The 27,406-nt window shown below is 41.1% G+C and overlaps 1 protein-coding gene across 3 annotated transcripts in view; it reads left to right on the top strand.

Moving 5' to 3' along the window:
* The window catches only part of PPP1CB (protein phosphatase 1 catalytic subunit beta), a 30,032-nt gene continuing 3,774 nt past the window's right edge, over positions 1,149 to 27,406 (top strand). The window contains exons 1-6 of one of the 3 annotated variants that reach the window (XM_021391907.1): positions 1,149 to 1,461; positions 13,045 to 13,176; positions 16,432 to 16,662; positions 17,009 to 17,113; positions 23,540 to 23,611; positions 26,956 to 27,107. In XM_021391907.1, coding sequence (XP_021247582.1) covers positions 1,410 to 1,461; positions 13,045 to 13,176; positions 16,432 to 16,662; positions 17,009 to 17,113; positions 23,540 to 23,611; positions 26,956 to 27,107 — 744 coding nt within the window. In that variant the 5' untranslated portion in view covers positions 1,149 to 1,409. Of the gene's footprint in view, positions 1,462 to 2,368; positions 3,370 to 5,832; positions 6,044 to 13,044; positions 13,177 to 16,431; positions 16,663 to 17,008; positions 17,114 to 23,539; positions 23,612 to 26,955; positions 27,108 to 27,406 lie in introns of those variants that run through there. The other 2 variants (XM_021391906.1, XM_021391908.1) reach the window with 2 other exon arrangements.

Genomic DNA, 27,406 nt, shown 5'->3' with positions numbered 1-27,406 from the left:
AGGATAAGGAAAATCTTTTTAAGAGTTGAATGATTGCTTTTCCTAATTTGCAAAAAAACAAAAACAAAACAAAACAAAAAACCCAAAGATTTGTTATTTAGATTTTTACTACTGTCAGAAATGGGAAAATAAGGAAGGATATGTGTATGCTCTCAGCAGATGAGTTGGAATTATATTTCCATGTATGCTACCAACAAAGGGAGATACAAAATACATTTTCTTCTGCAGAATTTCTTCCTCTTCCTTCAGTGATCCAAGTGAAGCTTTATGATCATTGCCTACATATTTCAAAGGAGCGGTCTTCTACCTGGCTGCCTGGACACCTGGCATTGCCTGACGCCTAGCCATCGTGATGCCTAGCCATCACCCTGCCTTGTCCTAATCGCTTTCTCCTCCTCCTCATTTTCTCCTCATCAAGAGATAAATACCAGGTTTTCAAACTAAAGGTGATGGGGTTTTGTGGGCCTGCATGGACAGATGAAAAGATCAAGTTCAAGCTCACAGAAGTGCTTTTTTGCATCAACACCTATATTTAGGCACATGAATAAGTGGCGTGTTTGCTCCAGAACACCTGTCATTTGTTCAGCACAAGGCAAGTTACGTATTTTGCCAACACACATTTATTTGCCTGCTGACCCAGTCTGCACCTTCTCACCATGTATACTTTAAAACATGTTTCTGTCCATCCAAGGCAAGCAGCTGTTGGCAGGTGTGTAAACTAACACGCTTCTACAGTACTCATCTTAAAAAAAATCATCATTAGAAATCACCAAAGAGGTACTCCTGGCAGATCCAGCCACAACGACACACAAACTGCGGTAGTTATGGGGCTGCCGACAACTGCTCCAGAACGAGCTACACAGAGCACCATCATCACTTCGGTTCTGACAGGTTTTTCATTGTGAGCTTTCACAGGCGGCTTCAGCAGCAGGAAGAGTGATACACAAGTTACACGCAGTCTACGAGGACTCACTTTTGTGCTTTTTTCCCCCCCAAAAAAACCCGACAGCAACAAAAAACAAGAAACCCGCCGACACTAACGAACCGCCTACACCCCCGCTGCGCATGCACCCCACCGCCCGCCACTCCTCCAGCGCCTGCGCAGTGCCCGGAAAGCGGCGCGGCGGGTAGGGCTGAGCGGCGCATGCGCGGCGGCAGCTGCTGAGGCGGGGAGGAGGCGCGGGTAGACGGGGTGGCCGCTTCCTCCCATTTAGCGGCGAGGGAGCGGCGGCAGCGCGTTCGACTGGCTGCGCCGCGACGCCGGGTGGCCGGAGGGGACTGCCGGCGGGGGGCGGGGGGAGCCGTCTGCGCCGCGGCTGCCGCTGCCCGCTCCTCCTCCTCCTGCTGCTCCGCGGAGCGCCCTCCACCCCGCCCTCTCCCCGCCCGGGACCGAGTGTAGTGGCCACAAAATGGCGGATGGGGAGCTGAACGTGGACAGCCTCATCACCCGGCTGCTGGAAGGTGAGCGCCGCTCCGGGCCGCCCCGCGGAAGAGTGGGGGACGCCGGCGGGAGGCGGGCGGGCTGGGCGCGGCGGGAGCCGGAGCAGCGCCTCCCTCGGGCCCGGGGCGGCTCGGGGGGTCCCAGCGGCCGGGTCGGGCTTCGCGCGGCGGGGAGGGGACGCTGCGGGGGAACCCGGCGGGGCTGGGAGCGGGGAGCCCTGCCGGCTCCGGGTGGGGCGGCCGTCTGCCTTTAAAGGCATCGAAAAGGCGGAAAAGCCGCGGAGGAGCGGTTCCCGCCGCCGTTGGGGGCGGCTCGGCTGTGAGCGAGGGGCGGCTGGGTCGGTCGCAGCTTTCCGTGTCTGAAATCGCGTTGGGGAGCGGCGTTGGGAGTGGGGTTGTGTGGGAGCGGGGGACGGCGGGCTGGCGGCCCTCTGCCTGTGCTCTGCGCAGCGCTGGTCAGGGCCGCGATGGGTTTCGTGAGGGTTTCCCTCAAAATGAGGAGGGAAGGTGACTCCTCTTTCCGGAGAAGCTGAGATGCTGTTAACTAGCGTTTTCTTTCTTTTGTAAGTTGTGTTGAATGTTGGGTCTCCGCAGGCCTCTTCTCGCGTACCTCATCCATCCCGCATGCAGCCAATGCCCGGTGTGCTGGAGCTGAGTGTACGCGCGGATACGCGCTCTTCACTCACTGACTTGCCACAAATGGAGATGCAAACCTCGTGTACTTAAATATCTTTGTAGAAGGCTTATATAAAGAAATGTATGGAGTGCGTACTATCCTGGAATAGAAACAAGTTTCCGAAGTCTGAAAAATTTGTATAGCCAAGTTACTGCCAAGCAGAGTTTGTAGGGCTCTCATGTTGTTTTTTTTTTTCAGTTGGTATCCTTTTTGGAGGTGAAACTGTAAATTAAAAACAATAAAATCAATGTTTTAAAATACATGAAGGCGTTGGCCAATTGCACTCATGTTTGTGTTTCAAGATACGCAGTGTAGCGTAGTATGGAAAGAACCTGCAGCTGTTATCAGAGTTTATCTCTGATCACAACTACAGATAAAATCCCCATTTTCTGCATGTTGAAATCCAGATTAGTAGGTAGGCGTAAGGCAAACTAAGCACTAACCTACTAAACACTGACTTTTTATTGTAGTTTTGTTTTTAACTTCCTAATGTGTGTGTATGTATGGTGTTGTGGTTATTTTTGGTTGCTTTTTTTGTCTTACTTATGGAAAGAGACTCTTGGGGAAAAAATAAAATTGAGAAGTACTTTTCTTCTCTGCCCATGTGGTAGTTGCTTAAAAATAGAATGTTTTAAGGTGATTAGGACCTTTAAAATACTTACTTGGTACCTTTTGCATACACCATAAATGCTTGTGTTGCAACTCTCTAGCTCTTTAGGTTGTGATTGGCTGTATTGAGACCAAGCAGCCTTATCTATGTTTTTCATTCCATGCCATTTTCATTTCTAAGGATATGCATATGCAATTTCAGAAATAAGTTTTTGTGATAGTTTTGCATCTGTTTGTCAGCCAGTTTATCTGTTTGAGCAGAGACCCGGAAGATTCTTCATTAAAACAGGATGTTTTTTCTTGGTGTGTCACCTCCTAACAGTTGAGGGAGTACTTTGTATAAGATCTTGTATCTGAAAGGGAATAGTTTCTTCCAGGTTTCATTTGAAAAAACTAATAAAAGTTAGTTGCATGTGGATTGTCATTACATTTTATTTGTTTTACTGCTAATATACAATATTTTAAGCTGCTGTTTGAATGGTAGTGTTCCACAGGGAAGCCTTTTCATGCCACTAGCAGCTCATGTTACAGAGCTGATGCTGTTGCTTAGCTGACCTGTGCTGATACACAGTGTGTGTCCATCCTCATGCTGCTTGCGCAGAACAATTCCTTTCGGCTTTTATCTCTGGAGCAGTCTATAAAAAGTAAGTTTGTTGTCTCCATTACTATCACTTTCAATTTTTGACTGAAACAATGAGGAAATATGGCTTTTGAGCTATAAAAACAAACAAAAACCCAACAAACAACAAAATGCATTAACATAATGAAAAGCATTTCTTATGAAACGTTGGCGTGCCATGTGCCTTTAGTTGTTCTGGTTACTTGAGGCGAGATGGGTAGTGTTCGGTTTCAGCAGCAGTCTGCAATTGTCTGAGGCTGCACATAAATTTTAAAGATAGCAAACGCGTATCAAAAGGCATGGCATGAACCTTCCCTGCTGTAGTTGGCCTCCTGGTTTGTGACACCTGTTCCTAGGCTGTGACCCTGGCTAGCCTGTGTTCTTGTGTTCTTACTTAATTAGATTTCTTCTAACTGTTTTCATTATGGTTGCTCAAGACCACTTGTCTTCTGGGTTATATAACACCTTAAACTTGCCTTTTGATTGCAGTAGATCATCTTACCCTCCATGTGATTCTTCCTGTTTGAGACGTCAGTGTGAGGTGGCCTGTAGCTGGGCTGCTTAGGAGAATTCCTCAAGGACAAACTACTAACTCTGAACAGATGTGCTTGTATGCTTACCCTGATTGTGTAGTTGGGATCTTCGGAGTGCTCGAGGCCAGACTGATTTGCTCTTGAGTTAAATTGGGGACAGTTTTCAGAAAGGCTCAACTGAGTCATAGTCTAATGCTTGATGATAGTCTCCTAGGACGTTTGTTTTTTATTTCCGTGTTCTTGCATATACTGAGTACTTACTCTTTTTAGTCCTGAATTCACTGCTGGTTTAATGAATGGTAAGAGCTTGTTTTGTGATGACTGCTGCAATATGTCTGGTACTTGTTTACTTGTTAGTGATGATGCGTCTAGATGTGTGCCTGATTGATTTTGGGAATACTTCTGGCTTATTATAAGACTTATTTTGATACAGAAGTCGCTCATAAAGGATTCTGCAAGCATTTAAAAGTCATACAACCAGTTCTTTAGCTTAGCTAAAACACTCTTGAACTGATGTGGGGCCACAAAAGTGAACACACTGGATTAGTTCAGAGTTTTTCTTATACAGGCATTCAGAATTCTAGGCATGGATCAGGCTTAGTTGCACTATAGTATGCAAAAAAGATGGTCACACTTTTTTTTTTAAACATTCAGTATGTTGTTTTCTGGTTTTTTATTTGTTGTTATTTTTCTTGCTTTCTCAGCTATGCCATCTGGTGGATGGATCTTCCCAGCCCACTCTATCTGTGGTCAGTCCAGGAGTATGCACACACAAGATTGTTATCCGCACAAAAGATGTGGAACATGCTGTATTTTGCCCCATCTAGGTGCACCGTATGTCCCTCTGTGGGAAAAGCCATGACATCTGGAAAAATGCTGGGCTAACCTGATATACCAGCTTTACATTTAACCCAGGCTCTAAGTGAACTTAAGCTTTGAGTGTGTATGGAAAAGTTCCTTCTGTAGCAAGGCAGAGATGCTGGAGTAGCTGTGCCTTCTCTTGTAAGGAGTGCCGTGGATGGTGATTATTAGGCTACCATGTTTATTGGGGTGTTGGCCTTCCTGTTCTTGTGCTGTAGCTGTCTCTGTATACGAGTCCAGTTGGGCTGGTCTTCCAGCAGTTTCTGTAGCTGGATCTCTGTGAAGAGGGCTTGCTTGTACAAATGAATATTCAAGACCAAGCCCCTTGCTTGCCTAAGTCTAGGAACATTTTAACGGATTGAATTCAGTTAATGAAACTGCATATAAATTTGCTTGAAGACAAATTTATTTTTTGGTGAAGCTAGCAGGGCTACTAGTTTGGATAGTACTGAGTCTACTAAGAAGGCTGGAAGATATTTAACCAAGAGGAGAGTTGTCAAGCTTCCAGTAGACGTGGGGAACGGTTATAACTTCAATGCTCAGCTTAAAGCACGATTTTTACATCCACCTTAATAAAAGCTGATCTCGCTGTGTAAAGTGATGTCTTCTAAGAAAGCTACAAGCTTTGTTTTCTTGTTATTTCAGCGATAATACAGATTGTGACAAAGACTGATATTTGAATGTGACTCAATTTTTCAGGCGAAAAGTGAATTTAAATGCTTATGAAATAATTGGGATTTTCTTTGTTACTGTTAAATGCTACAGAGCTGTTGGGCTAATGCATTATAATCAGCGAGCTTCAGATTTGGTTAATGTCTCAGTAAATTACCCTGCTGCCTGATGGTCAAGAACAATACCATAGCGGTGCCACAGTTCCATGGGCTTCATTACTGATACTGAAACAAATAGTTGTAGAGAAGAAAAATGGGTATTAATGCTAAGAACGCACCATGGAGGTGAATCTTGAAAGATCAAGGGGTGTTGCCTGGTTTGCTGTGAAATCATTGGACAACCTGGTATTAGAAAAAATGAGAACAACATGAGGAGTTCTTGGCAAAGGAATTATTTTTTTGAAATATTTTTTCTCTCTTTAGGGAAAATTGTCGGTTTTCATTGTATGTTCCTCCTAGACTGTGTATTGCATTAAACAAGGAGAAGGAATACAAGAAGCGTGATGTTTGCTGCTGGGTTTGTACAGCAGTGCAGATGTGAGCCAGTTCATCCTTGGCTTTATAAGTGCAGGACGAATGGGATGGTTGGCTTGAAAAATTGTACTATAAGCCATGAGCCCAGTGTCAAAAAAAGGTATGCTGGTGTTCCTTTCTTTTGTCTGGTTATTTTGCTGCTTTTAGCTTACATGATTCAGTAACTGTTTTACTTAAGTCAACGCTGCTGCAGAATATTTGTCTTTATGTCTTGTTGGGGAGTACTGCTAAATTATAGCATAAAAGGAGGAAGCAGTGCTTTATTTAATGTAAATAAGAGGATTTTTAGCCTTAGTATTTTGTCAAATGCTTGTGAGTGGCCATTACAAAAGTAGGCATGTAACTTAAAAAAAAAAAAGACAATAAGTAAGTGGTTTAGCAGTGTGAAGTCAAGCATACTATATTTGGCTACAGCGCGGTGAGGTCAGATGGTGTACTCAGGGAACGGGCTGTGTATGTGCAGGGAAATCTACTGTGAACTGCAGCCTGGAGTACTGCTGATGCCATCTGTATCTGGCTTGTGAATTTCATGTAGAAATGGCCCTGTTTACTGCCTTCACATAACATCAAATGATTTATCTTTTAGCAGAGACTACTTTATATTTGTTTTACAGCCCTGTCTTCTGGCAATTTAATACCAAGCTTGCTTGATATATCTAAATGGTTCTTGAACACCTCCAGGGACGGTGATTCCACCACCTCCCTGGGCAACCTGTTCCAGCATCTGACCACTCTTCTGGAGAAGAAATTTTTCCTAATATCCAACCTCGTGTAGCTTGAGGCCATTCTCTCTAGTCCTGTTCAACACAGCAGCCATGGTATTTAAATATCTGAGGAATTAGAAGTGCAAAAGTCATGTTAAACTGTAGCTTTCTTATTACCGCTTCAGCTATTTTCCTCCCTGTTACTCATCAGGAGTTAGGAAGCAACTTTGTAATCAACCCTCACCTGTCTCCAGTCAGTAATTTTGTTAGTACTGCTCTAGAGGAAAAATGAAGTCCAACTTTTAGAAAGAAGCTGACATGCTGTGTTGCATGAGATCTTTATGCTAGTTTAACCTTGCAAGTGGTCTGGAAAATAACTTGCCACCCCTTTGTATGTTACTGCACAGTGTGAGGTTTCTACCTCGTACTTTGGTTATGTGGGGTTTTGGTTCAAGTGTAGCTAAGTAAACACAATAAATAGAGAGCAATAACAAGTATTAGGGTTACATTTTTTGCTCACAGTATGCAGTGACTGCTGTGATCTTATCCTTCAACCTTGGATCCAGCAATGATTGGGACTGTACACGATTACTAATGACTGAGACCATAAGCTGTCTGGAACCTCTATATAAGTAAGCAGGTAGCCCATGAATGCAGCTGGCAAGGGTTTTGGTGTAGGGTAAATCGCGTATTGTCCTGGACTGATTTGAGTGTCCCCTGAAGCAATTTGAGATAGCTTCTAATGATGCTTCTCCCTGAGCATTAATCCTGCTGGACGGTATGAACTTCAAGAATGTAATTTCAACTTCTGGTGAAAGAAGAACGCTTAGTTGTTTGGTTATTTCCCTGGTTTTAAATTGAAGGCTTGGACAGTCTTTTACTCTGTAGTGGTTTTTCATGATGTTAAATCCTTTTAAAGCAAGCTCATGATCCAACACTGTTCTTCAGCAAAACTCTTCATCTCGAGGGCATCTAGTGAAGACAAACATATTAGTGTTTTCAGACATTTTGGACTGAAGAGTGTAGTTCTTCAGAAAAAGCTCCCCAAAAAGCTAGTTCTTCTGTTGTTTGTGTAGAGTTGAGATGGTACACCCTACGAAAGGCACAGGGCTTTCTTCACTGTGTGTAACATGCACAGTAGCTGTATGTTCAGCAGTGTGCTGCATACTCAATGGAGCAAAGCTGTGGCATTATTTCGGTTGCGTTACTACTGTCCACAGGCTGGTATGAGAATGAAAGCCATTGGGACCTTGGGTTTGTTGCAGCAATTCAGAATCATAGAATCACCAAAGTTGGGAAAGACCTCCCGAGGTCATCCATTCCAACCATCTGCCTACCATCAATATCACCCCACTAAACCAGGTCCCTTAGTACAACATCTAAATGATTCTTGAACACCTCCAGGAGCAGTGACCCAGCACCTCCTTGGGCAGCCTGTTCCAGTGCTTGACCACTCTTTTGGAGAATAAATTTTTTCCAGACATCCAAGCTGAATCTCCCCTGGCGCAACTTGAGGCCATTCCCTCTTGTCCTATCACTAATTATGTGGGAGAAGAGGCTGACCTCCCTCCTTGCCACAAGCTCATTTCAGGTAGCTGTAGAGGGTGGTAAGGTTTCCCCTGAGCCTCCTGTTCTCCAGACTAAACAATCCCAGAAACTTGTATTGTTGGCCTAACTCCATTTTGCTGCAGAATAGGGAGTGGCTGCATCTGGTGACAGCTATACAACTTAAATAAAATAAAATATTTTGGGGGAGTAGAAGCTTTGCTTTCCAAAATGAACAGCATTTTAATTCTAATCCAGGATTCCTGACTTAAAAACCATGGAAACTTGTGACTTCGATTTTTAAAAATTAGCTAGGTAATGTTAGAACATGTTTCCAAAGCTGTCAAAACTGTTTTGTCCAACTAACAGGTAATAGCACCTTTCACTTCCACATCCATTCTACTCCTGCTGTTTGGGGTTCAACAAATATTCCAGAATACTTTGTTGTACAAGCGACAGACAGCTGGATGTTCAGTTGTTTGTTGCCTTCCTTGATGCAGTGTACTCTGTGGCCTTGCAAGTGTGTATGCAAAACGGGTGTGCAGGGGAAGATGGAAGTTGTTTCATAGCAGCGATGCTGGCACCAATATATTTTCAAACTTGGAAGAGGTGTGTCTAGGGTCTAATGATGTGCATTGAGTGTTGTACGTTAAATAGGACACGTGTGGTATTAGAATACAGTTGTGTTAAGGGCAGCTGTGCGTACCGCAGCTGATTCAGTAATAGAAGAAACTTCTATTAGTGATACCACAAAATGAGAAGCTTGGTTACTTAAAGTGAGAGGCACATCAGGGGCAGCATGACAGATTGGCTTAAATGTGTTTGCTTGACTCCATGGAACAGTATGGCAGAAGGAACAAAACTCATAGAGCCTCCAGCAGACAGTTCTTAGACCACTTTGCTTGGCGTTGTAATGCTAGGAAGCGTGGCAGCCTTACAAAATCTGTTAGTCTCTGACATGAATTTGGAAGGATAGTGGCAAACAAAACTCTACTTAGTGTGGGAACTTGTTTCCTGGCACTGCAAGTCACATCTCAAATTGCTAGCTCCTATTGTTAGACTTACTAAGGTTACTTACCAACAGTTGTGTAGGTGCTGAGACATATTGATAGTAATTAGAGTAGTTTTGGGTGACTGTAGGAACTATTGTGCTAAAATAATAGCTTCACAATACAATGTATATGGTGGCGTTTAATTTTTTGTTCTCTACTATGTTGTTATGGTTTAAGCTCCTAGCAGGAAAGGTTTATTCTGGCATAGCACTATGCGTGCAGAATTGTGAGTTAGTAGAGGAGCTGTTGTCCCTGCTAAAGGTTTTTGTGTAAGTCAACACTTGTTTACTGTGTCTGCATCATAGAGAACTAATTTATACCTAATGCTGAGGTTCTGTTCCTCCTCTGGGTAAGCACTAGAAATGATTGATTTTTCCCTGTACTGTTAAAGCCTTTTGTGAGGTGCATGTGCTGTAAAATTTGTATCTGTGGCTAACATGTTTAATAGTGGCTTCCTATAGAAATTGGCAAAGAGGTCTGAAAAACACTACTTGTACTCTTGATCCAGTTCTCATAACTTCCTTTTAAATCAGTTCTTGAGGGCTTGTCTTTTGAAAAACTAAATATGGTGAGAGATGCTCTTACTTACATTCCATACAATGAGTGGCTGAGCCAAAGAAACGTAAACAGAACTCTAGCTGTAGTGTAAGCGAGTGAAAGACGTGCTCAGTTCTGCTTGTGTATTTGTGCCAGGGCTGTGGCCCAGCTCATCCAGATGCCTGCCTGGGTAACTTTTCAGTACCTTTGCGTGCAAGTGCAGTGATGTGCTGAGGCTGCTGGGGTCACGGTAGCTTCTTATTTTTCACTACATTAGTTGTATAATTGACTTTCAGGGGATTGTGGGAGAAAACTTGCCTGTTTAATATATTATTGATGATTATTTCTCAGGAATGCCCAGGCTCTGCTTCCTGAAATGTAAGTGAGCTTGTGTGTTCTGCAGAGCTGCTGATAATTCCGATGGACAGGCCTTTGTAAAGGCCCGGTGGCCCACGGCTGTTCCCTTTCCTGAGGCTGCCCGTAACTGCGGTCACCAGGCATTTTGTCTCCCAGTGACAGGCTCAACATAGTTTTAGAAGCTCCGTTTATTTGGAGAACTTGTGTGTGGTAATGAGTTGCCAATCTGTTGGCTTCCCTGTTAGGGGGCTGCAGCTTGGAAGGCTTTGTTGTGAAAGCTCAGGAGCTAGCTCCACGTCTCGGGATGTGCTGTGGCAGTTGGCTGATATGGAAGTCACGAGCTGCATGTTCAGTACGTGTTCTAGTGCGGAAATCCAGCAGCATTTAATGGCTTTATCCTGCGAAGCAATTGTTCCAAGTTTAAACCTCCCTTTTTCAAAGGGAGCCAATGGTGGTGTTCTAGGAAATATTGATTCGATTAAAGCTAGTGTTATGAGTGCCCTCATTGAACTGCAGCCTCAGTTTTGGTCTCTGTGCTTTGCTGGGGGCTTTTTGGGGAAACATCGGTAAATTTCCTGGGCTTGAGTTCCAAAACTAGAGTGGATGTAATATGTGTGCAGTTAAGCCACTTCTTGTTTTTAATCCTTATTAAATGGCTTCATTTTGGTGTTGCAAAACATTGGCAGTAGTTAAATACAGAAGGAAACTTAATTGCTTATCAAAAGGGTTTAAAGGAAAGCAGTTAGTGGAGTAAAATGTGGCAGACAAGCTAGTTAGGCTGAAGCATGCAGTAGGACCTTGATGTTTTAGGCATCAGACAACCGTGGGTTTAAAATGCAGCATAATTACTTCATTCATAGTAATTGAAACTGTTAGGACTGCTCTTTCAGGTGGGAACTTTCTCAGGTATAGTGACAGTTTGTTGTGTCTAGCACAGTGAGTTTCAGGTCTGCAAAAGGGAGTTGTGTAAGCTACTGAAGTGCAGGTACTCAAAGCATGGAGGTGTTCAGAGGATTTGGGTACCTGCAGATTGAGTAGTCAAGTCCTCTGCAAAGCTGTCAAGATAGACTTATTTAATTTCTTGCTACTAATCCCTTTGGGGTTGAAAATGCATCTGAGTGCATCATTTAGTAGACATTTGAGATGTGCTGCAACTGAAGCCTACGTGCATTTGTTCTCCAATCACTTTGTGTCTAATTGTTTGCCCTTGTATTCTTTTAACATGTAGTCTCACATACTAATGCAGGAAGAATGACAAAGAAGTTAGTAAAAGCTGTCTGCTTTCTCTAGTATAGCTAGAGGAAGGCATGTGACTTACGATCTATGATAAATATCACATGGAGTCATTTAGAGATGTGTCACATTTGGAGTTTGCCTGAAATAAGTCTCCCTATGGTGTTTTTACAAGCCTTGTTCTTGTGGGATTCTAGTGAGCAGTGTATTATCAGTGCAGATAAGCTGGCCCTCCTTCTATTGTGGCATTCCTGCTGGCTGTCCCAAGATGTAGTTTCACATCTTCTCTTCCCTACTTGAAATACTGATTCTTTTTTTGCCTCCTCATCTCTTCTGCGGCTGCTTAACCTCAGTTAAACAAGTGATCTGGTTTCTATTTATTTTAATTAAAAACAAACAACACAGCAGCATTGGACTGATCACATGTGCCCTGGGGGAATTGCGCAGTGATAGGCAGGGCAGAGCTTTCTGATCTTAACACTTTGGACTTCAGTTCTAGGTGACTTAGGACAGGTTGTTTCCCCATATATCCTTTCTCTCCCACATAGAATGCAGATGATAGTTATCTACTCTGCAAAGTATGTTGGCTGAGAGCTTAGCTGCAATAAAAAGGAAGATGTATTCATTTTGCTCTTCTGTTAGCAAGTTTCATAAGATTTACTGAAACTGCAGTAAATATTTTCAAGTCAAGTCTTATTATGTTAGAGTTTGAAAATATTGTGATTTGGGCTCCTGAAGGTTCATACCACTTTTTCTTACAGCTACTACTGTGGTTTAATGCTGAGCGTTGCTCCACGTGAAGCACGGGGTAGAACATGATGCTAGCCTGCCATATTCTGCTCTATTAGTTTGCATCTGATTGTTGGTTTATACTGAGATGCAAAACTGAACCAGATCAGCCGGAGTGTAGATGCTTGTTCTGTTTTGCTGCCTCGTGTGCGCATGAAAGCCTCTGAGAGAAGAATCACTTAAGTATTTGTGGAGAGAAGCAGCTGCAGGTAGGCTTGCCAGAGGATGTTAGCTGAAGTGCAGTGTGAATGTTTTTGGAAACTTTAGTACTAAATATGGATAGGAGTACTTGTGGATATAGGAATTCCATTTCATGCTAATTGAATGTCTGTTTGGATGCTGAGGTTCCGATAAGATCCATTACGTATGAATGAAGATTTTATCAACGTAGACACAGTTTAATGTGATATTCCTGGTAGGATAATTTCAGCTGCTAAAAGCGCCAACATACCTGTCTCATCTTTGGATTTAGTTTGCCTTGTTGAACTTAGTTGTCCTAGATAAGTTCATTTTGTGTTAATGCGTTTGGAATTTCCTTTCTCAGTTTTTTTTGGCTGCTGTGAATACTCTAGCATAATCTGATAATTCATTTGAACGCTTTCTGAAGTTGCTATTTATCCGAATATAGACAAAGGCAAGATTTGAACTGCTGCTTTCTGGGACCATGACTTAACAGGGATGTGTTCAGAACTTAAGCGCAGGTTGTCACTGTATCAGAGTTTAATTTTAGAACTGGCTGGAATATGCAATTCCAGCACATGTGGTAGATAAGTTGATGTATACTGCTCTTTTTGTCAGTTACAGACTTCAAACACAGCTCGTGCGCTTATCTGTTGTTACACATGTGTGCCAGCTATCTTTAATTGTTAAACGTCTCATTTCAGTACGAGGATGTCGTCCTGGGAAGATCGTTCAGATGACGGAAGCAGAAGTTCGGGGCTTGTGCATAAAATCACGGGAAATATTTCTTAGCCAGCCCATTCTCCTGGAACTAGAGGCACCGCTGAAAATTTGTGGTACGTAAACTTCATATGTATATATATTGTGTAGGTGTGTTGATTTAGCTATATGCTACCTGGAATAAAAGGAAAAGTTGATGAAGAAGATACTGAGATACAAAAATGACCTTGACTTGAGCAATACAGATTAGTGATGGAGGTCGTCATGATCTTAAACGTCACTTCAGGTTTAGATTGGATTAAGTCAAGAAAAGGCAGCCAACATTTGCTCCCAGTGGTGTTTAGAAGCAAGTTCTGTTGGCAGTAAGAGCTGCATGCACTCTCTTCTAGTGCAAATTTTGCAACCTGTCCCTTGTACTTCCTCAGGACTACTTGCACAGAGCTGCTACTGTATGGATCATTATCTCAAAGCATTTTAAAAAACATAAGAAATAAATGTTTGCTGTTGTTCTTGTTCCCTTCATAGCGGAAACTAAACAAAGATCTTTACATAAGATGAAATGGAATACTTTACTAGTCTCTGTCTGAAAATAGTGTTGAAGAAAGCATTGTTAGTCTTTCAACTTACAAAAAAAAGGCATTTGTTAGCATGTAAAACATACCTCTGGCTTTATATCAGGTATCATCAAACAGTTATCACATAAGTAAAACTGTTCTTAACCTCCCTAAGCCTTTAGAATACGCTAGACACCTTCAAAAATACACTGTTAATAGGTGTGCATGCTTGTTTAACTGTTACTAAAGTATTGTAAATGCAACTTGTAATCATGCTTCATGTTAATAGCAGCAGACACACGCTTGAATCTGACTGCTTGAAGTTTCATAGAACTAAATCTTTCCGGCAGGGCAATTGTAGCGATATGCCTTACATTTAGAGCATTACCAATTATTTAAGAACAAAGAAAAACACTAATGGCAAAATCACTTTTAAATGACTGAGTAATTGCTTGCTAGAGCATAGGGGAGGAGGGGAAACAGAACCAGCTTGCCTAATGACATAAAGTTGAAGGTAAAAATCTAGCTTTACTATGTTGTATTTATGCTATGATGAGAAAGAAACCAATGTCATCCAGTTTCTAGATAGAAGAAAATTGAAAGACTTGCATGCAATCTTTAATATTAAAGTCTGCAATGTATAGTTAGACTCCTTCAAACAAAGTTAGTTTCTCACTTGTTTAAATCTAGACAGCTCAGAAGGCTCTTACGTGTGCAATAGTAGGGGTAGCAAATGCACAGTTACATAAGAAATTTGTTATTTTTAAATTGGATGTTATACAAAGTGGTAGCACCTGGAAATGTCAGGTGTATCTAAATTAAACATGAGAGAAACTATCAAAGATGTATTTATTTAGAAGTGCAAGAGTGGTGGTGGATTTCACCAAAAGCACAATATGCTGCTGTACTCATTTGAACTACTATTTTAATGTGCTCAGGTAGTTCTTGAATTATTACAGAACTGTCTTTTTTTGTAATAAATTCAGTTTAGAGTAGGCTTTTACATCTTGAATGGCTGTATTCTAATGTAAGATGAAAGATTTTATTATGTAAATGTCCATTTTAAAGTAGGTGTAGTTTTTACTCTGGTATGCTTCAACTTGTGCACGTATGAAACTGTATTTTAAATTATCAAGTGACTTCAATGGAATAGTATTAAGTGCTTTGGTCACTTTACAGAATAGTTCCTACACAATGTTCCTTTAAGTCCTTTAATTCCTTTAGCTCCTGCGTGTAACTGAAAGTAGTTTCAGACAATGAACATAAAATATTTCCATAATATATTTTACTGATGAGTACTTCTGATGGTGATGAAGCTTGGTGAGTACTAATAGAGTAGATCTGGAGTACTAGATTCAATACCATGGTGACGTGATGATGAGTCTTGTATGATTTCTGGTCTTGACCCTGGAGATTTCTAAGTATCAAGTGGAGTAGAAATTCTTCTTGTTGTAGTGGTTGCATAAATGATTTCAGCTGGTAGAACTTCAGAGGGCCTGCAATTGGGTAGTGGATAATGTTCATTATTAAAAGGAAAGGGGGATGTAAGTCCCTTCCATGAGTAAGAAATAGTTAAAAGCATTTACTGCCTAAAGAAGGACATATTTGAATTTCTCATGAAAAGATAAAGAGGAATAAAGCGTCAAGTCACTACTGGAGTGCACAGCTATAAGATGTGAAGGCCTTTTGTTTGGGTTAAGATTCTGAAACAAGTTGTAGGCCTATGTGCGGGGACATCTTGTTTGTTGATTTTGCTTGTTTGTTACAGTCATAGAAGCTAGTTCTCTACTGGAGAATTACTGGACTAAATAGAACAGGTATTTTGCCACAGAACAAACAGCACAGTTGAAAACATAATCATGACATGCTTAGTGTAAGGGATCAAGAGGTAGTCCATATTGTCAGCATACAGCTTTTACCCACGGTTTCTTAGGTATCGTTTTGCATTCAATCACTTTGTTAATGAATTCTACTGTCAGCTGGAATATATCACATCTATGGTACAGGTTACTGTAGAGCAGCTTAGGTCTCACCTTTGACCTTATGGGCAGCTCACAGGCAATTACTTCTGCCTAGTCTGATGTGATGTGCTGTGGTGCTTTAATTGCTGCACAGAGCTATTACGTGGAAAGCCGTCTTAATTTTAAAACTGGCAATGTGATGAATAATGCGATGGTTAGTGTTCCTAAGACACTTCTGCAGATTTGAGTATCCTGTAAGGGCTGTCAGCCTTTGAGTCTCTGTACTATTTACAATAAATAATTGGATCAAAGGAGTTGCCCTAAATGCCGGAGAATGGGAATCTTAGTACAGTGATGTTATGGGAGGACAAGCAGTTGGCTTTTGCAAGAGCTCACTGCCAGTACAATGTTCAGTTTCTCTCCAGTGAGTGTAGATCCATTACTGATCTGTTTTTGCAATAAGTCATGTGACATAACAGTACGCTGGCTTCCTGGCCGTGTAACTGTTCCATTAATGATTGTCTTTCTGACTTTGTTTTAATTTGACCAGATGAGAGCGTGGTTAGAAAGCTTAAGCATAATTTTGAAGACTTCTTTAGCTTTGGTTTTTCAGACTTCCATGGATTTTCATAACTGACATAGCAGTTCTATGAATAGTGAGTTAGTTGCATTAGTAAGTCCTTTGTTTTGTAATGTTAACATAGCTTTCACTTTTCACTCACCCATTGTCAGTCTGTTTTTAAGGGAGAATGTTATTTTTTTACCATCCCATACTGAAAAGTAATTGATTTAAGGTCTTGATGTGTCTACTCTTTACATTGTTGCACTAATCCTTAGTAAACTTTTTCTTATTCAGGTGATATTCATGGTCAGTATACAGATTTGCTTCGACTATTTGAATATGGAGGATTCCCACCAGAAGCAAATTATCTTTTCCTTGGAGATTATGTAGACAGAGGCAAACAGTCTCTGGAAACAATTTGCCTACTTCTGGCGTATAAAATCAAGTACCCAGAAAACTTCTTTCTCTTAAGAGGAAATCATGAGTGTGCTAGCATCAACCGGATCTATGGATTCTATGATGAATGTAAGTAAAACCTATTTCTTTTGAAAGGCTGATGTATATTAATACTGTGTTTTGGAAGTACTTCTAGTAATGACTCATGATTCATGTGCTGTAAGGATTTCAGTATTCTGGGAACCTACGTTGAAACTTTCTGAAAGTACATATCAGAAGAAGGTTAAACTTAGAATTATTTTGTATTCTATTGTCCTTGAAATGGTGTTGTAGGAGTCTGTAAGTGTACTCAGGTTTCAGAAATAAAGCTGTGAGAAGACAGTTATCACAACCAGATCAAGGATGTAAGCTATGTATTGTAGGTTGGCTTTAAGAAAACAGTCATCTTTCCTAATCTCTCACACTGTTCTTGTAGGTAAGCGGAGGTTTAACATTAAGCTCTGGAAGACCTTCACAGACTGCTTTAACTGTCTGCCTATTGCAGCTATCGTGGATGAGAAGATCTTCTGCTGTCATGGAGGTAAATGGATGACTACTTTAAAAGGCTGTGTCCAACCTGTTCTTTGGATTAATATTAAATGGAGTGGGGATGTGCGTATTTGATGTTTAGCTGATGTTTATTGTCTGCAAAGGTCATTGTTGTCTTGCATTTTTCTGTACATCTGGCAGCCAACAGGTGTTATGCTTACCAGGCATAAATGACTGCTTGTGCCAGAGGAGCAAGTGCATCTAAGTATTCCTGTCAATATGTATCCCTCTTTGGAGGGCACTGAACGTGAGAATTCATGCCTAATTTTTGCTTCATTACTTGTTGCCAAAGCTGTTTACTGATGAATAGCAGATATTGGAATCTCTAGCTGTAAAGCGAAAGAAAAGGCTTCACAAGTAACCCCAGCTCTGTAGTCTTGGCCGCTTTAGCTGGTTTTGTAAGATGTTGGCGGAAGAGACCCCTGAGAACACATAATCAAGCCTGATGCTTGAAGTAGGGCATTTGATGTTGGATCAGATCAGTTGTGGTTCCATCTGACTCCAAAGGACATTGACTGTTGGAAAATGTACATTCTGGGCACTTGTCCCAGTGCTGAACAGTTCTTGTAGTGAAAAAGACTGTTTGATTTGCAAGAAGGCTGTGACTTCTTCCCATATTGGGGCTTACTTAGGCACTCTTCTTCATCAAAGGAAACTCCCCATGTTTTTCTGGACAGTGATACTTAAAGGATTCTGGGACCTTGTAGAGTACTGTCATAACGATTCAAACAATGGACAACACTTTCAAATTACTTCTGTAGTAGCAGTGGCCATCCTACTGCCTTGCATCTGTCTTTGCAACTGCCTTCTTTACTCAGCAGCTTGTTGCCTTGTATCAAGCGATCCAGAAATGGTGTGGTAGGTATCATATCTGCATTGCCAAGGAGCTGATTAGAAACTAGCGGGAGTGAGAGCTCTGCAGAAACTCAGTTTGATTGAACAGCTCCACTTGGATTTAGAAATAATGCGTACCCAAAATTCCTGAGCAGATTTCCCTGATCTGTGATACTGTATTGATGACTGCTGCCCTGCGTCTATTCAACAAGGTCAAGTGCAAGGTCTCATACCTGGGTCGAGGCAATCCCAAGCACAAATTGAGGTTGGGTGGAGAATGGCTTGAGAGCGGCCCTGAGGAGGATTTGGGAGTGTCAGTTGACTTCAATATAAGTCAGCAACATGCGCTTGCAGCCCAGAAGGCAAACTGTATTCTGGATAGCATCAAGTGAAGCATGATCAGGAGGTTAAGGGAGGTGATTCTGCCCCTCTGCTCTGCTCTTGTGAGATCCCACCTGCATTACTGTGCCCAGTTCTGGGGGCCTCAACAGAGAAAGGACGTCTGGCTGTTGGAGCAGGTCCAGAGGAGGGACATAAAGATGATCAGAGGACTGGAGCACCTCCCCTATGAGGGCAGGATGAGAGAGTTGTGGCTATTCAGCCTGCGGGAGAGAAGGCTCTGGGGGGACCTTTTAGCAGCCTTCCAGTACCTGAAGGGGGCCTGCAGGAAAGCTGGAGAGGGACTTTTTCTAAGGGCATGTAGTGACTGGCTGAGGGGAAATGGCTTTAAACTGGAAGGGAGTAGATTTATCCTAGATAGTAGGAAGAAATTCTTGACTGTGAGGGTGGTGAGACACTGGAACAGGTTGTCCAGTAAGGCTGTGGATGCTCCCTCCTTGGAGGCATTCAAGGCCAGGCTGGATGGGGCTTTGAGCAACATGGTCTAGTGGGAGGTGTCCTTGCCTACAGCCGGGGAGTTGGAGCTAGATGATCTTAAAGGTCACTGTCAACCGGGCATTCGGCCCGGTTCTGTGACGAAGGGGACGGGGGACCCGCGGGCCCACACCCCAGGAAAAGGGAAAAAGGGTATGGAGATGGCCCGAGAGCAAAGAACAGCGGCAACAATCTGAGGAGGAACAAACTAATTTACTAAATAAAATATCAGAATGCAAAACAACACGCTATAATACAATATATTTACAATTTAAGCTGATAAATCCAATACAGAGAATGTCCCAAAATCAAGGTAGGCCTTACTCTACTACCGATGATAAGATGGCTGGAGAGCGAGGTGCTGCCAAGATGAGAGACGGCGGAAAAAGGGATGAAGTCTCGTGATCTGCAAGTTTTTATACTGTGAGCTTTTATCTTTTCCCTCCGGCTGGAAGATGGTAACAGAGGAGCAAAGTACTGTGGGGAATGTAGTAGTCCTTCTCTTCTGAGAACCAGGTACATCCACTACATGATGTTATGATGTGGAATACCAATAACCGAAAATCACAAAACCATGACAGTCCCTTAGAGTTCAAACCTTTTTATGATATGCAATTCCGTATGTTTTGCCACTTTGTCAGACTGCCCTTCTGCTGCCGTGTATCCCATGGCAACCAAATGTAACTATTGGTGGGAAGGTTCAGCCTCTACTGCTATACCACCAACATCTACCTCTTAGATCATAGGCCAATGTAATAAAATAGGAGGCATTACTTTTGGAGCAAATCCCTTGTACAAAATCACTTATGCACCAAGGAAGCCATCATAAGTCATAATTTCTTGAAAAATATTCCTTTACTGTCCTTGTGTGTTGTATTTTGTTTTATTTTGAAACAGTAGAAAAATGAATGGTGATAAAATACTGTGGTGTTTCAGGTAAATAATTAAGCTTAGATGGTAGAAATTCACCAAGGATACTTAGCAGGTAAAGTAGAATGCTGTATTCGGTGATGAAACTGCATGTACGCACAGTATCAGACTTGAATGATGAACTAGAAGCCTAGGAAGTTAAAGTTGTAAAGAGGAAAAAAAAAATAATAATATACTGGGGTGGGGTGGGGTTAACCGCTTCTTTAAGGAAGTTGGAAAACTTTTGTTGTGTGTATGCTTTAAGGATCCCCTTATTCAATAAAACAGTAAATGCTGTTTCTCATTCATTGTCCCTTAATCTTGTACAGGTTTCACCTGTGTCTGAAATACTGAATACTGTCAATCACAACTGATCTTTGGCTGTGGAATGAAGTGAAAAGGTTACAAAATGTACTGTATGTGCTGTGCGCTCCTAATAAATGGAAGTGGACATTCAGCACTTAAGCTTTGCCCTTTTTCCGCTCTTTTCCAACCCTGTCCAAACTACGTTCCAGATTCCCTGAAGTCATTGGACTGTCAACGCCTTTTCACGATGTTACTACTGTAGTAAACATTGAGTCAACAACACTAACTGCTGGAGATTGAAGCTAGCAGGTAGATGATATAAGGTAGGTGCCTTTCTTACTATATTGCGCATTTTTGCATAGTTTATTTTAAAAATATTGTCCTATGGGATATATAATAAAACTTTGCAAAACCGCATAACATAGTAAATAAAGGCACCTAATTTATCCCAGTAGACTATCTATAATAGCTTGAAATCCTAAGTCACTGTTTCTCCTAGACATCACAATGTAAGTAAAACTTTTGCAATTCCTGTCTCCAAATTTGTTCATGCTTTCGAAGGATCTTTGATGGTATTCCTTCAACTTGCCTCCTTCTCTCCTCTGTTGAAACTTTCTTATCTTTCCATTTAGTGTTTTACCTTTTTCTTCAAAGCTGGCCTCACTGCCTGCTTCTGACTTTTATCTTTGTCTCACCTTACTAAAGCTCCTTCTATAACCATTCCCAGCTTCTCCCTTTTACTCTGCTTTGTGTGGTATACCGTATTGTCTTTGACGCCATATTCTAGTTCTAATCTAGAGAGACTTTTTGTGATTATATCCTTTTGTGATTACATCCCGTGATGTAGTTTTATGTTGATTGAACACATTGAGCTGACCATGTTAGATTTAAGCTCTAAAATGTTATGTTAGTTTAGTAGATTACACAATAGGTAAGATTGTGACATTACTAATGTGATATGAGGAGTCTACTTGATTCTCATACATGGTATCTTAAGAGCAGAGGAGCTTTCTGGATTATAATATGAAAATGTGTAACAGTCATTCTTACTTCACCAGCTCTACCTGATGAGTGGTTTCAAATCTGTGGCCTCAATTTGTTGAGTCTGCCATGGGTAATAACTCACTTTCTGTTTCCCATTAGGAAAGGTGTGCTCTTACACTTCAAGAAGACAGTATGCTGAATGCTTAGCTGTCATTGTGACAGGACAGCTTAGTTCAATTGCGTACTTCTCAGTTCATTTTCAATACATGGTTTGCAGCGATCACTGTAGAGGCAGTAGCTTGACCTGAGTTTCAGCAACCTGTTTCCCTATGTATTTCCTTCATTTCATGCTGATCGTACACAATTCTTGTCTATATATGTGAATTTCAGGCATGAGCTATTCATGTTTGTGGAAAGGAAATACTTGGTGAAAAACGGCCTGTTGATAGATGATGAAGGGGTCTACAAACATTCAGTTTCATGGGTTTTTGGTATTTTACAGCAGTGTAAAATAATGCAGAACTTAGCGGCCACAGGATTGAGACATGACTTAAAATTTTTCTTTTGAAGAATTTCCATGCTTTGGGTGTAACCTGAGATGCTTAGAGCTCTAAGACCAACGAAGGTCACAAACTGGCTGTACTTAGCTGAGACTGCCTGTTCCTATCTCAGGGTGTGGTGCTGCCTGGAGCCCACACACCTTTGTGCTAATGTAATCTACATGCAAATAGATCAGATTTGGGGAGGGAGAAGTGGGTCAAAGTTTAAAAGCTGATGATCAACTTGAATTTATATTACTCTCCCTATATTGTTTTGTAAGTAGACTAAAACTCCTTTGATACACTATCTAAGGTAAGATTTCTGCCATCCTTCACAACCTCAAGGTATTATCATGAAGGTGGTTTTAGCAAGCTGATAAGGATAGAACGCTTTTATCAGAAGACCACTTCAATAAAAATCTAAAAATCTTAGTACTTGAAAAGTTTTTCAAATCCTTCCTTACATCAAATATGTTGAAGTCTCTGTTCATCCAGTGCATCCATCACTATTGTCCAATCCTGGATGTCAGCTGAGATTATTTTATGTAGTGATTCCTTTCCGGTGACAGGTTTCTTGTTGTGCTCAAAGTTCTGGACTGACTAAAATGGATATGACTTGCTAGTATAAAGTAATGTTTTCTCACATGTCAGAATTAAATGCTCTTTCTGTATTTGTGGCTTCCTTAATTAGGTGGTCTTAGCCTAAGTGATTTAAGTATTTCACTCACTTTGGAACCTTTAGTTAACGTCACATTAAAATACTAGTGCATCCATCCAGTAGTCTTCTTTTCTTCGTGCCTGTATGCCTTAAGTAAAAACAGTTCTGGAGGGAGCGTGTACCTGAAGAGTGTAGAGCAACTTGGTAACCCCATCCTTTAGCTGCAATTATATATTAATATGGTGAAACTATACAAAAAGAGGTGTGTTCTCTGTGATCAATGACTCAAATAATCAACATTGTGGTTTTATGAATGACTAAGCAGCTGAGCTGTAGTAGATGAGTACCTTTTGTGCTCTTGATTTATTGCAGTTGCAAAATCTAGTATTCATTTGCAGCATCCAGTGGCTGCAGCTCAGCTGACACAATCATAAAATGGTTTGGATTGGAAGGTACCTTTAAGATCATCTAATTCCAATTGCCCACCTGTAGGCAAGGACACTTGCCACTAAACCAGGTTGCTTAAAGCCCCATCCAGCCTGGCCTTGAACACCTCCAAGGAGAGGGCATCCATAGTCTTGCTGGGCATCCTGTTCCAGGGTCTCACCACCCTCACAGTCAAGAATTTCTTCCTAGTATCTGGGATAAATCTACCCTCTTTCAGTTTAAAGCCATTTCCCCTCATCCTGTCACTGCGTGCCCTGTGAAGTCCCTCTCCAGCTTTCCTGTAGGCTCCTTTCAGGTACTGGAAAGCAGCTATAAAGTCCCCCCAGAGCCTTCTTTCCTCCAGGCTGAGGAGCCCTAACTCTCATCCTGCCCTCATAGGGGAGGTGCTCCAGCCCTCAGTGTGTGGTAACACTTTGAAATAGTGTTGTCAGTTGCTTATGATGGACGTTATACCTGGGGGCTGTTTTTCCTTGTGGTGTTTTAGAGCTGGGTATGTTATACTTTTCTTTGGCTTTTAGAAAGTAAATTGTTTGCAAAGATCTGCATCCGTTTTAGTTATATAAAATGGTGGGAAAGTTGCCCTTCACTGGTTTTCTGTTTAATGGGCTACTGAAGGGAATATACTTCCCTGCAGAGTTCTGTGTATGGCTGAAATCACAGTAGGAAAACAATTAAAGCACCTCTCTAATTTCACTTGTGTTACTATGCTCTTCTGTTTGGGAGCCTAATGGTCTTACTGAAAACAATCTTTTGTTTATATTACAGTGGAAACAATGGATGATCTGCCTTTAAACCTGTTTGTTCTCTGGAACCCTTTGTAGCAGGTAAAATATGTATATCAATCACTTGGATTTTTTTGTACTTACAGGTCTGTCTCCAGATCTCCAGTCAATGGAGCAGATCCGGAGAATTATGAGACCTACAGATGTTCCTGACACAGGTGAGTGGCATGAAATTCACTGTAAATGGGTGTTCGAGATGAAATAGGTTTAATCAGTTTCTGTACAGGCAATGCGGTGACTGAAGTCATTTACTCTGTTCAATACAGTATTCCTTTATTTCAGTGCAGAGCATGAATCTTGTTCCTCGTGATGACTCAGTTAACTGATACTGCTAGAGGTTACTGCCCACGTTGTTATTGCTTGTCATAACAAACTATCCACGCCTGCTTTAAAACAGGCTTAGAGGATCAAATACAACCAAACAGCTCATTCTTTTTCTTGCCTTGATTAGGCACACCCAAACTTTTTAATATCTCAAAGAACACAACTGTTTAAAGGTTGCAGAGTATTATTTGAAATATTTGGGCCTCTCTGTATGTGAGCCCAGTGGTAACGTGTCTCCTTCCTCATCAAATTTGTAGTATTTCCTTCTTCAACTTTGCTATCATTGGAATTACATTGCTTGTATCATTGGGTGGTCTTGAAACTTTCTTTTGCTAATACATTATATTTTGCTTATAGATATTGAATGCAAGTTTCCTTTGCTTTCTGTACAGTACTCCTTTGGAATGGTATTAATCATCTTCTTTAGTGTCTTGTTTATTCCAGCTTTATTACTAGAGGATTGAAAAGGCTGTCAAGCAGTGCAGTGGGATTTTAAGTGTTGTTTCAACAGCAGCCGGAAGTTAACTTTGAGAGAATACTGCATTCAAAGCTTTTCTTTTTTTTTTTCTTTTTGTTTGAAACGATGTTATAGTTAACCTTGGAAAAGAAGAATTCTACTTCCTGTAATGTCATCAGTGCTGATACATAGGAGTAATTCAGGGTCTGATTTTAATCTGTCTACTGTCCCTCGATCAACTGCGCTTCTATGCAAGCTGGTATATGCTCACTTGAAACTGAGATGCGTTACTAGACTGGTAAATGAGTGTTTCTGTAGTATAAATGGAACTTGAAGTTCTTCCTCTTATGCTATTTATAATTCACTCCATATCAACATAAATGTCATTATAAATGAGTCAGACTTTACATTTATCAGGGCTTGCAGAAAAGGTAGTTTTATTCAACAGGCTGCTGCTACTGCTTAGCCACCCCCACTTCAGGAATGCCCTTGCCCTTGTAGTTCCAGTTTCCATGGACACTCCACTAAAGCGATGTATTCTTAGTACCTCCTAGAAATAAGCATAGGGTGTTTAAATTAAAAAGAAAAAGGTGGGGGGGACACTATGAAGCTTTTGATCCACTGATTTACTGTCTTCATTTGGCTTTCAGAAGCAGCCAGATGTTTTCCATTAGAGCTAAAATGACAGTGATGTTGAAGGATTTGGTCTTTTGGGCCTACTGATGGCAACCAATATATAATGACTGAATGGAAGCAAATCTTGTAGAAAGTAAACTGAAGTAGTCTCACTGTGAAAGTTGAAGTCCTTGAAAGATGTCTGTCTGTAGAGGGATGATGATGTGAATGCTCACATTGATGCAAAAATTATTAGATGTTCTCGTGGCTTGTGCTGATAAGATTAGATCATTACGATGGTTTGTTTTGGTCTGATAGAAAAAGCTGTTCCAACCTCAACTGCAGTTTAAAGACCTTTTATTTTCGTGGCTTTTTCATGGTGTTTGGAAGCTGTTTGCCCAAATGTGACTCTTTATTCTGACTTAAGTCACTTGTCTCCAAGTAACTCTTAGCCCTCACAAAATGCAACTATTTAGGTATATTTTTTTAATTGTGGTTGTCGTTGCTGACCGTTCCCACATTAGGAATCTGTAGCTCCCTTTTTTCTTGCTCCCTCTTTTGTGTAATCTTGAATATCTCATGTCAACTGTGTTACGTCCTTCCAGTCAGCCTAAGCTATTGTAACGGTAGGTGTTGCATATTACAAATAAATAAAACCATCTGGCTGGTGTAGTTCACTTGTGTAGGTGAGACAGACTTTTTGTAAGGTTCTGTTACACAGCTATTGAAGATTGTAAGACAGATTTGTATTTTTCTGTGCGCAGCCCTAAAGATTATTTGATATCTTGGTGGAGGAATGGAAGAAGTAGTACTTTTTAGTTCAGGCTTCTGCCACTTGTTGGGAATGACTGCTAGGAAAACATTAGGCACCATAGTGAAACTGTTTTGAAAAGTATATTCAGCGTAAGTCTAAATCTCAGCGAAGTTCTTTTCAAATGCAGTCCGTATTCAGTAGCTTGTTTCTAGGTGGGTATCTGATGTAAAATGTAGTTGTGCATACTCAGATTTGTCTCCTAAAAGCAAATAAAGTTCTGGCCTCTGTTAGAGAGGTCTCTGTCTCACCAAAGACCACTTGATAGCTGTATATAAAGATACAATAATTGCACAGTAGGTTTCTGTCAGTAGCAGTGGTTGAGCATAACTTGCAGATCTTCCTATTTGCAGAATAGTGTCTTCAATATTTTGCGTAGCTAATAACTTGGCTTAATTGGAAATCAAATTTTGAGCACTGGCTAGCAAAGCCTGCAGACATCTCCTTTTGGTTGTGAAACAGAGCTCTTAAGTACTTAAGTATTTAAGGGTTAGTCATCAAAGGCAGAGAAGAGTACAGTTTCATGTCAGCTGAGGTACAATTTGAATGCTTTCTGGTTTGTGTTGCAGCTTGTTGGCCTGAGGCATTGCAGTTGGACTGCAGGATCATCTTTAGTACAAAGTTTAACTCCAATGCTAGCTCACTTCTTGTTGGCAGTTGGAAAAAGGCATTCACCAGCGTTAAAAGATAAAGGTTTAATTACTTCATTTTAGGTTCCAAACTGTTAGGCTTGAGTCTTTTTAAAAAATCATGGTTGTTCAACCAAGCTGAAAATGAAATTAGATTTTCATTTATTCAGTCAAAGTTCTTCATGTATTGTAAGAAAGGTTTCACGTTCAGAAGTTTCTGGTACAAATTTATCTGTTTTTTTTTCTGACTGGTCCTGCACAGGATTTTTCAGTTCACTGTGGCTTTCAAACTAAGCTTGCTTGGCGAGCTGTGAAATGGATGGTTGCCTTTTAAAGTGTGCTGCACTGCGGTGTTTTTTAAACTCCTCAAATGCTCTCTGTAAATATGCTGAATATTACAGTTAAATATTACTTCAGAGAGATGTTTGGTTCTGATTCGTTTCATCTCAATGTACTATCATTTTCAAAGGGAAAAAAATCTTGCCATATTCTCCAGATGTAGGCAGACCATCTTGTCTGAATGAAAATTCAGGTATTGCTGAATCTGTTGCTAGGGTGTGTTTTGTTTCGTTTTCTAGGGAAGCTGCTCTGGCATTTACAGTGAAATTATTTTATTTGTATTTTACCTCCTAAGACTAATATTTTCATTTACATTATCTTTCAAAGGCTTGCTATGTGACCTGCTGTGGTCTGACCCAGACAAAGATGTGCAAGGTTGGGGTGAAAATGATCGCGGGGTCTCTTTCACTTTTGGCGCTGATGTGGTCAGTAAATTTCTGAATCGTCATGATTTGGATTTGATCTGTCGAGCTCACCAGGTATGAATGATCCTGTTACTGCTTTATTCTAACTTCTATACTTTATGCATTTTTGGTGTTGGTTGTCTGTAGGATGTATTTAAAACTTACTTTGTATTGCTTTACTTCTAGGAAAAACAAAATGTTCGTAATAGAGGAGCTGTAAGTCTCCATCCTTCTGTTTACTCACTGAACTGAGTATCTAATGTCAGCGAACTAAAACGTTTACACTAGATTTCCTCAGATCTGTCTGTCATCTGTTTACTGTTAAACTATTGTATGTTAATACTAGAGGTGAAATGTGTAGGTTAAAAGTGGCA

Source organism: Numida meleagris, chromosome 3 (genome assembly GCF_002078875.1).
Source record: "Numida meleagris isolate 19003 breed g44 Domestic line chromosome 3, NumMel1.0, whole genome shotgun sequence".
Lineage (NCBI taxonomy): Eukaryota > Metazoa > Chordata > Aves > Galliformes > Numididae > Numida > Numida meleagris.
The sequence above is the reverse complement of the archived record's forward strand: the minus strand, read 5'-3'. Positions and strand labels throughout refer to the sequence as shown.